Here is an 11,326-nt window from a genome sequence, read left to right as displayed (position 1 = left end):
AGTTGATTCAGCCGTAGCCAGCGAAACTATGAACTCGGGCCCAGGCTCAAATTAAATTAATATTTAATAATAGAGTGGAAATGAAAATGTGATGGTTGGGGCAACAATATCATACAAGATACTTAACTGAAAATACTGTACGGCAATTCTTAATTATAAATATAGTTAGAAATCATTATATTACTTATTATTACTATATTGATTGCAACGAAATCTTTCTTTTATAATTTGATTTCGAGTTACCTGCTTCTATGGCTTTTTANGGGCAACAATATCATACAAGATACTTAACTAAAAATACTGTACGACAATTCTTAATTATAAATATAGTTAGAAATCATTATATTACTTATTATTATATATTGATTGCAACGAAATCTTTCTTTTATAATTTGATTTCGAGTTACCTGCTTCTTTTTTTCTTTTTCTTTTTTTTTTGTCCTTTATTCTTCCTTGCTTCGGATCGGAAAATTAAAGAATTGAGTGAATCATAAACCACAGGAGGTTCATGGCCAAGGGTAAAGATGTCCGAGTAACAGTTATTTTGGAATGTACAAGTTGTACAAATGTCTAGAAAAGCTCTATTGCTATTTCGCGAGGGAATCCACATCAATGTAATGAAAGTGAAGGACCTACGACAATGACAGAACGCCCCAAATAATCGACCCATTTGCCAAGCAGAGTCTCACGAAATCTTCCCTCTTTGCCTTCAATTACATCTGAAAACAACTTGTAATTGCTGCTGTCTTTTTTGCAGCTTTTGTAGTTGTCGGAACTATGTGGTATGGTTCAACAACTACAAAAGCTTCAAAAAAGACAGCAGCAATACTGCTCGAAGAAAGAGTACACCCAACTTTAATTCTCAAATTCGAGTGGGACTAGTAGTTAATCTGTTAAAGGATACAAAATATATAATCTTTTATTATAAAAGGCATTTTATTTGCCCTTTTTTTTTGTTTTACATAAAATAAAGTGTTGGATATCGTAGCATTTCCTACAAATAGCTTAATAAAATATATGGTTTAGGAAGATATGACAATTAACTACTGCCTAAGTCAGTTAATTGAATCTTAGGAAGATACGACAAATAACAGAAAGGATGGAGGTCTTCTCTCATGGAGAGAGCCGGGCTACGCGGAGCTGTGTGGTGGTGACCGAAGCTATGTGGGAGAGAGGAGAAAGAGAGAGAGAAAATTGCTAGGGTTTTTAGAATTACCTCAAATACAGTGTATGCCAACTATTTATAGCCTCCTTTCCTAGGGTTTGAAGAATAATCCATATTTAATTAAAATTATTCTTTCTCAAAAATAGGTGAAAGGATAAATCAAAGAGATTTGTTGAAAATCAGATCTCCTTGTTTTAGGGAGATAAACCTATCTTAAATCAAAGATAATTCTCTAATTAAATATGATTTAATTAGGATAATTAGTTGACCTAAGAAATATTCATTTTTCCATGTGTCACCTCCTTATTGGTTGCCGTGGTTACCGAAAATGTCTTCTCACAATCAATGCAAATACATGAATTAATGAACAATACATTAGCCATAAGCTTATCACAATCCATAAATATTTTAGTTAGCAGATAGCTAATTGATCCTACTGCTTTGAAGACAAAAATAATAATAATTTAAGAACTGAGGGTGTAAACCAGAGTCGAGCTCATTTGCCCATCATTTATGGATATGAAAAACTAAAATCCATGCCCCACTTGCTGAGAAATTATAGAGTGATACTGTATCACGACGTCAGCTGGTAAAACTCCCATTCAAAATCTGCCACATGTATTTTTTTAAAAATAAATAAAATATATTTTACAACTGGACTTTGGCTTCCAACTTTACCCTTCAACTTTAATCACCCAAACCCCTCCCCACCGTCTTCCCTGTCCACCGTCTTTTTCCCTACGCTATGCCTGCTATATGCAACACCACACGTCTTCCCTTCTCTCTCGCCACCTACCCCAGCCTTCACTATCTTCATAGTTAATGAATCTAAAGAACTTCTATTGTCAAATGACTCAAAACCCATAAACAAAATCTAGTCAAACTCTACCATTTTATCTCTGGAGACACCCTTGAAGCTAAAGAAGATGGGTAATCTTTGAAAATTTCACTTCTTACTCTTTTAAAAAGACCTTGAATGAAAGCTGATAATGAAGATGGTGAGGAAGAAGAAGAATCTGATGTAGAATGGGGAGATTTTTGACGGATTTCCTTCATCAAGCCCGCCCCAATGACTTGCTCTATAACACAATTAAGGGTAAATTACTCAAATAGTCCTCAAACTTGTAAGCGATTTACATTTTGGTCCATAAATTAAATTATTAGTCCAAATGGTACATAAACTCTATTTTAATCGCTCATTTGATCCAACCGTTACATTTTCTGTTAAATGTAACCAAATTTTAGGGGCAAATACGACTTTTCATAATTAACAAATAAAATAGGGTTAAAATAAATACAAAATTAGAAAATAATTGAAGAAAAAGAGAGAAACAAATCATGAGACCCAAAACCCCTCCCTTCGATTTCTTCTCCCCTATTCCAATTACTACGTTCCTCCAAGCAACCAACAATTCCAAACTCCACAAAATCCTTGTGGGTTTCATCCCATTTTTCACTTTGTCCAAGTCCCTCCAAGGAATCCCAAATTCTAAATTCCCCAAAACCTTTCTGGGTTTCATCTGTTTTCTAGTTTGGTCCAAGCCTTTCAATGCTTTGGACAATTTGCTTGATTGCTTTATCGCCTCTAATGCCAACTAACTTCCCAGCCAGCACAGTATCCGGCTTTTCGACTTTGGCATTGTTGTGGGTCTTCTTGTTTCGGGGTTTTGAGAAGTCAATGACTTCATGGGGTTGAAGAAGAAGAGGACCCTTCATCCAGGGAGCTGTGGGCGCTTTAATACAAGCGTCAGTGCTTGAATTAGGCTCTGATGGAGGTTGAAGAAGAAGAGGACTCTTCATCCATGGAGCTATGGGCGCTTTAATACAAGCGTCAGTGCTTGAATTAGGCTCTGATTGAGCCTTTGAATTCGGGGTTGTCCTGGTGGAGTTGAGTGAGAGAGAATTGGGAGATTTTGAGGGAATTGGGTTAGTTGGTTTGGGGTTTTGTGGAGGTTTTGAGTTTAAGGCAAATGAGATGGGATTGTATGAATGGAATCGTGAGTTTGTTGGGAGGGGGAGAGGGTCTGGATGGTTGTTGAGTTGGGGTTCTGGATTCATTGGGATGAGATTTGTGGAAGATTTTTTTCTTTTCTGTTTCTGTAGTTGCTAGCTTGGGTGGAGGGTGGGGAGGAGCTGGGGTTTTGGGTTCATGGGGCCTGGGGTGGAGGGTGGTTGTTGGATGGGTTTGGGTGGGGAGTGGTTGTGGGATAGGTTTGGGGGTTGGAGCTTGAGGGTGGTGGCCATGGGGGAATATGGAGAGAGAGAGTGGCCATGGGAAAGAGAGAGAGAGAGAGAGAGAGAGAGAGAGAGAGAGAGAGAGAGAGAGAGAGAGAGAGAGAGAGTTTTTAATTTATTTTTCATTATTTTTTTATTTTTAACGTACGAAATGACCAATTTGCCCTCATATTTAACAACAATATTGACAGAATGTAACGGTTGGATCAAATGGGCAAATAAAATAGAGTTTATGTACCATTTGGACTAATAATTTAATTTAGAGACTAAAATGTAAATCGCGTACAAGTTTGAGGACCATTTGAGTAATTTACCCACACAATTAATTCCTGGTTGCCCATAACGTCAATCTTCCCTTCTTTCACTAATGGTTTTTATTTATTTACGATTTATGGTTTCATGTTTAATGGGTTTGCACATATTTTTAAGATTTTTGGCTTTTTTATTAATGGGTTTAACTTTTCACCGAAAATGAGAGGGAAAGAGAGGGGGTGGGAATATCGAAGTGGTAGGGAAGGCCGCGGTGGGTGGCTGAGAGGGGAAAGGGAAGAGGGTTGTGTGGCGTCGATAGCAGAGGCATAGCACAGGGAAGCCGGAGGGGGGAAGGGTTAGGGTCATTAAAGTTGAAGGGTAAAGTTGTAAGCCAAAGTTCAGTTGTAAAGTATATTTTAAATTTTTTTTTTAAATACACATGGCAGATTTTGAGTAAGAGTATCACCAGCTGACATGGTGATACAATATCACTCTATAATTTCTCCCAGTTGCTAAACAATAGAAAGAAAATCCCCTGTAAAAATAATGGACATTCTATCAAAATCTGATCTTACAGGAGGTGTAGAAAAATCAAGGACAAGCTATTGTCATCCTTCTCTGGGATTTTTGACAACCGCTCAGTCTTCCACTCGTAAGAATTTAATATCTCACGGAAAATGCAAAAATGCGATTAAAAATATTTAAAATAGTTAGAAGAATAAATTAGATATCATCACCTCCATGAATGATTGGTACAGGAAAATATATGAATTAGATAGGGATTATTTACTCTCTACAGGAACCTGGATTCCTCCCTGATTAATTGAAACATGGGAAAGCTTCAATCTGATGGCCTCGAAAACTGCATTTTGCCTCTCTTCATTTGTCAACCACGAAGACAAGCAGCGATCAATCAAATCCTTGCCGCAGCTTAAGGGGGAAACTCCCTTCCCAAACCTTGTAATCTTTGCTAGATTAAAATCTGAAGGCTCCTCGGCATAATTTTCTAAAATGTGCCTAATGGAACGACACCAAATTGGCCGAGCTACTTTAAGAAAGTCACGCAAAACCAGCACTGGAAGGTTCACACTACCCAGCTCAGACTCACCATGCCCACCTCTCCCATGATAATCTGACCCTCCAAGCTTCAAAAGATCATAAGTTTCAGCTAGATCACTGTACACTGTTGACAAAATCAGCAGATAGAGATATGAGTAGTGAGTGAAAAAAAAACTCAAATAAAAAAAAAACGTAAGAAAAAAAACTAACTTCACTTTTTTTTCCAAGGTAAATACCAGAAGAAAACCAGTATTGCTAGTACTCATACCACAAGAAAGTCAATTATCACATTTATATAGTGAACCCAACAGGCACATGATCTAAGTGTTCATGCATGCCAGTTGGGAACTGTTCCATCCAGAAACTCACCAAGTATATTGCATTACAAAATGGAAAAGATTGAGTCTTACTGAAACCATTGTGCAATAGAAACTCATTGAATGGCATCTGGCATGCACACTTTTTGACGTCAAACAGTAAACTGACACCTAGATCCTATGGCCCCGATGTATATATAGAATGGTGAGTTGGGAGCAATTTAAGTCTGGAAAGATACGACATTCTCATCTATCTATCTTATAAGAGAATTTCCTTTTCTTCCAAGATATATCTTGTAACATTGTACATGAAATAAAACCAAGTTGAAATCAACCCCCTCAATCATTTTATATTCTTGAAGAGAGATCCATGAGTAGTAAATGTATTCCAGAAAAAGACTGACATCAATTATAATTTTAAACAAGTCAAATACATTATGTAGCATTGATTTCACAGCGTAAACTACAAATTATACATAAAGCAGCAAATAGTTGCATTTCAGATTGCATACCAGCCAGTTTTCCATCACTTCTATGAACTTCAATCCCGTGAAGACCAGCTTCTTTCAACCTTCTTATGATGGTCACCGGATTTTTCAATGACCAAGGATGAGCTAGCACAGCCACACCTCCTGTATCACAAATCATTTGTATTGCTTCTTCTGCCAGAGGTTCGCTTCCCCTGAACCCATACAACATAAATAATTCTTTACAATGGTTTCTTTGTCATATATATGCATCAACAGTATTCAGAAAAAGATATAACAGTAAGCTCAAAATATTACGTCGAGTATGCAGGTCCACCATCGAAAAGATAGCGGGAAAAAGCTTGTTTCAGGTTTTCCACATAACCTGCTTCAACCAGCGCACGGGCCACATGCAGTCTCCCAGGAGCGACTCCCTTGCCTGCAATCCTTGAGACATGCTCCCATTTAACAGGCAACTTGAGCATGTTCAGTTTGGAGACCATAGTTTTTGCGCGAAGATAACGACCATCCCTTATATTAGACAAGAACTTTTCCAGATCTTCAAAACTTGTTGGCCCACAGCTGCTGTAATATGCAAGGATGTGTACTGGTTCCTCTGGTTCAGAATCTCCTCTAAAACCATTGTGCAAAGCATCAGAGGTGGTGAAAACTAAGGAAAGGGGATATTTCCTCTTGTGTCGTTAAATATGCAGATTATTTGCTATTAAATTTGAGGTTGCCAATAATATAACGAATAATTTCATAAATAAACTTTCCCTTTTAAAGAAAAATAAACTTACACATTTACGCTAGAGTAAAATGAGAATTAAATAACATAGCTGATTTGAAAGAAAAAAAGACTTGAAAATGCCATCTTTACAAAAAAACTGAGCACATCCAGCACTCATCTCCTCCCACCAAAAACCATAAAGACTACTTTATTCATTCCCTATGCTAACTCCATCATACATTGGTGTAAACAAAAAAGTTACTGTCAGTGGCTATGGACACTCCAATCGTGGTTTGTGGGTCTTAAAATATGACTTTTCCAAGTTTAACTACAAATTTTTTATCTTTCATATAACTGGAATAAAGACTTGTTCGGCACACCAGGACTGGCATAATGTAACATTCGGCAGTGTGGTCCTGAACATCCTGTTTTAAGGTTCAGAAATGTGGTGCCAGAAAACAAAAATAATTTTTTTTTAGTCCGCTTGGCCTTTCCCCAACAAAACCCTCCCATGTGCATTTTGATGGTGTACTAGTGAATCTACTCATGAAGATTTGGCACACCAAATCGCAGACAGTGCAAAATAAATCAAATCCAAATTCTCAAATAAAACACCAAACCAGCATTGAACAGAAAACTTATTCCCAGATATTTCAGTCCAAACTCAGTTGCATTTCTGAAATGTTAGCAAAACCAAACATTAGTGAAGAAGGTTTCTTGCTGTTTTCAGTGGCGTAGGGGACAAAGGTGCAGTGCAGCTTTTCATGTCCAAAATTAAGTGGGTGGGTGTGGTTCGTCAATTGGCTTTACTTCCAAATTAGATAGGTAAGTCAGTTTGGGTGATAGTGGGGCTTGTTTTGGACTGTGGGTTGGGTGTACTTACAATTTTTGGATTTATTTAATAAAAGTTGGGTGGTGTAGATACTAAGCAGGGTAAACTTACGAAAAATTTGGGTTCAAATAGAGCTTTCCCAAAGGCCGATTATTTTCAACACTCTTGCAACTGATTTCTTTGAGAAGTTCGTGCAGATTTTATATGAAAAAAGGTATTACAAGACATGATTCTTCAGGTTTAGACGGAAAGAAAACACAAAGGCATTCTCTGATCATAAATCTCCAAATAAGTGCTATGAGTAACATAAGACAATACAGAGTATTAGGGGGAACACGAGTAATCAACCCTTAAAAAAAATGGGTCCACGATTTAAGGGCTTCCAGAAAGCATAGCTTTCAAAAATTACCTTGGGTAGAATTTTGTACTGATTTCAACACCTGGAATTATCTTTATGCGAAATCTCCGAGCTGCTTCCAGGGCCTCAGGTATGCCAGACATCGTGTCATGATCTGTCAGAGCAAGAACTTTCACCTGTTATGACCACATATACTAATTAAACCTCACTACATTGCAGTATGAATTTTAAGTATTCAAAATATAAGCACATTAGTTTTTCTGGACAAATAACTTCTAATACAAAACTGTGAGGCTATCACAAACATCGGTTACACCCAAAAGAAAAGCTGTTGAGGAGAAAATTAAGAAAAGGCTGAAGAGTACCAAATGTTTCATGGATTTAATTGAGTAAATACATAGCCTTACGTAGCACCCTACATAAAAAAATCAAAAATTACCTAGAATAATCCCTTGAAACCATCCAAACAAACCCAACCAAATAAACTAAATTATGTCAATCAGTAGCCCTGCATTAGCTCAAATCAGCAAACTAAATTAGCTAAATCATTCTAACATAAGGCTTTTTATCGCCTTCATCAATGAGGCTCCCCCTGAAGCAGGAGAGTAGATATCAACAACAGCAAGTAGAATAAAAGACAAACTTAACAGCTATCACAAAAACTTAACGAGATCTGAGCAAGACTAGAACTGAGACAATGACAGAGACAAGCCAATCTAACATGCTGTAAACAGCAATATTATCAACACTCCCCTCATGCTGGAAATAGTAGTAGCTGACTCCAACCCAATGCGAAACCAGGTCATATTTGCTACTACAGTGCTCCACAAAGCTCATTCTGTTTTCTGTCTTTGCATCCCCTTTTCTTCTTGAAGTCCAAATAAACACCCTTCTTTTAGTGAGTAATGTGAAACAAATTATTCTGTCCTACGCATATAGCAACTAGATGGTTAACCCATAAAAAACAATGGTATATGCACATCCAGAACAGTCTAAATTCTCAAAATACCTGATGATTAACTAGATACAATGTACTTTCCATCATCTTTCATTTGCATGTATCCGCTCACTAAAAGCATAAACGATTGAATAAACAAGTACGGATTTATAATTTACGCTGCCAAGATGCATGAATGTTTAAAGCTTACCAATATCATGTTATGTCCTACATGCATAATGGAGTCTCTTGGTGGTTCACGAACATATGCAACTAAAATATCCTCAATTTAACTTGGACAGTTTTTACTTGCCCTCTTGCCCTCTTCCCCGCAAAACACACATGCAAACCAACGGAAACAGTCCTCGAACCCATTCTTCAGAAAAAGTATCATCTAAAGGCAGAGCCTCCTTGCCTTCAAATAATTACCATCTATACCTATGATAGCACCTTATAAAAGCTACCAGAATGACTTCGTCAATCAATAATAATTAGCTTTTAATGGCTGGGCCAACAGCCATGAATTTTCCAATCTACGAATCTGACATATGAAAATTGACTTATCTAAAAAATCATCTTCATTCAAAGGTTTGCAAGAACTTAACGTTAAGTCATACATTCTTATTTTGAAGCCATAATCTTTGGGTCAGCTTGAGATGGCGATATAATCCCGAGTCTAATTAAATCTCACAGTAAGAAGCGTCCTTTGTTGTACTATGGATCCTCAATCTGCTAATCTCTTTCAAGAGAGACAAAACACCTTGAATGGGTCAAAGATGTTGCATCTTTACCTATACAGAATCTCTCTCCTAGACAAAACCAGAACTTATGAGAAAATTAAAATGCTCAAAAGGTGTAGACACCCCTCGTCACCATTTTGTTCTTTCAGCGTGCTCGTTGGGTTAACACAGGGGCAGAGTTTTAAGAAAGTGGTTTAAGAAGAAAAGAAATCATCTAAAGATCAACAAAGAAATTACACCATAGAAAATAGAACTACAGGAACTCAAAAACCGGCACCCACATGAGCTTTTCATTCAAACCCAGTTAGAATGTTGAGCCATTAAAAAAAAAAAAAATTACTACACACAATTTATAAATATATTTATATATTTATAAAAAATAAAAAAGCCAGAACCCATTAACCATCCAAAAAGCCAAAATCAATAAAAGCATAACTCACCCCATTTCCATGAGCCCTCTCCACCAACTTGGAAGGCGAAAGAAACCCATCACTGCATTTTGAATGTGAATGCAATTCAAACACTACCTTGTCTCCACCTCTTCCAAGGCTCTTCTGTACCCCAAAATCATCGACAACACAAGAAGCTGCAGTGGAAGGCAGTGAAGAAGCTTGTTCCAAGAAAACCCATTCACTCACAGATTTGAAAGCCAAAGTCTGCTCGGTGGTCATCTTCTTCTTGGTACCACCACGCTTCTTCTTCTTCTTTGTTTTCTTTGGGCTCTCTAATTTGTTGGAACTGTTCGTGCTGTGGTTAATGATAAAGCCGTCACCCACCATCGATTGAAACAAAGAAAGAAAGGATTCTTTTTCGATTGGTTGGTTGTTTTGTTTAGGCCGTCAGGCGCTCTGCGTCGTCTTGTAGATATCTGTGGCGTAGACAGACAGGTCACAGGAGGATAGGGATTTAGGGATACGGAGGAGAGAGATACAGATACAAAGTGAAAGAGAGAGAGGTACGTTTTTAAATGGGGAATTTTCTTACACGACCACATGTGTCCTCACCTCTGTTCTACTTTTTCTTTTGGTACGTGTTCTATCAATACACGATAAACACCCGTGTGAAACGAAGATGGCATTATTTTTCTATTTCAACCAATTACAACATGTTTTACATGATAATTTTTTTATGTGGCAATTTATGATTATTTGGAGATAATAAAACAGTGATATTTTCATTTCATACAAGTTTTTCTACAAATACACACATTTTTCTAAGTAAACTGCTCAATCACCCCCAACTATTACCATATTTGTAATTTCTCTCAAGATTTTTTTAAAGTAAATTAAGGTGATTTTTTTTTTCATTAAAAAAATTGTTTCACATTAAAGTCAAATAATTTAAAATATTTGGTAAAAATAAAATATTTTGATTATTTTAAAAGTAAAGAAAAATTAGTTATAAGTGATAAAGATGTTTACTAATATGGATATGATAATGGATTATTTTCGTTTTGGGTTTGGTGAATGGGTTTTAAATTTTGTTTTGGAAAACCTGAATCAGTTGGGCATTTTTAAATTAGTACGTGAAAGGACAGTTTTACCCTTATTGACCAAAAAGTGGTGTATTTTTTTCCAAGAACGTGTGTTTCATTCAGCTTGCTCATCTTCTCTATTTTGCATTTCACGCTTTCAGCAATGTTCCTATTTTCTCCATTTTTTCTGTCGATTTCACACAGCTCAAACAAAATACCAAAAAGGGAACTAGCAATGATTTTGGGTTTTTAAATAGTTTTAGGACAACTAGGGAAACAATTTCACCATAAAAATTCAATTCTAAGGCTTAATTTGGTATTGTTGTGCTGTGCTTTTTTAAAAAAAACTGCTTATTCTGTGTTGTGAGAATAAATAGCTGTGAAGTGAGGCATGGTAATTGATATTTGTAAAAGTGCTGTGAATATAAAAAGCAGTGTCATGGTGTTTTGGTAAACTTTTTGTAGAAGTACTGTGATTGTGTATGATGACCAAAAGGGTTATAAAAAAAAAAATTTTAATAAAAATTACGTTTTTTTTTTTTTTTCTAAAGATAAGAAATTTCAATACATCTTTTTTCTTTATTTTTTTTCTCTCTCCCTTTTCTCTTGACCATTCTTCTCCTTTCTTTCTCTTTTTTGACAGAGACCATTCTTCTCCCTTGTCTTGGTCTCCCTCTCTGCAAGTCTTTTATTAATCAAAAGTGTAAGCTTTTCCATCTCACACCTTTCTCTCGTTCTCTCCATCCATCCATCTCTTAAA

General features: G+C 36.5%; 1 protein-coding gene across 1 annotated transcript; it reads right to left on the bottom strand.

Moving 5' to 3' along the window:
- Positions 1-4,183: 4,183 nt before the first annotated feature.
- Positions 4,184-10,112, bottom strand: LOC117638116 (3',5'-nucleoside bisphosphate phosphatase). The gene is made up of 5 exons (XM_034373213.1): positions 9,533-10,112; positions 7,467-7,591; positions 5,814-6,128; positions 5,541-5,710; positions 4,184-4,835 (listed from the first exon to the last, which is right to left on the bottom strand). Exons 1-5 carry the CDS (start codon positions 9,869-9,871, stop codon positions 4,435-4,437), a joined length of 1,350 nt encoding a protein of 449 aa, XP_034229104.1. The 5' UTR covers positions 9,872-10,112; the 3' UTR covers positions 4,184-4,434.
- Positions 10,113-11,326: the final 1,214 nt, after the last annotated feature.

This window comes from Prunus dulcis, chromosome 8 (assembly GCF_902201215.1).
Source record: "Prunus dulcis chromosome 8, ALMONDv2, whole genome shotgun sequence".
In the NCBI taxonomy this organism is placed as follows: domain Eukaryota; kingdom Viridiplantae; phylum Streptophyta; class Magnoliopsida; order Rosales; family Rosaceae; genus Prunus; species Prunus dulcis.
The sequence above is the reverse complement of the archived record's forward strand: the minus strand, read 5'-3'. Positions and strand labels throughout refer to the sequence as shown.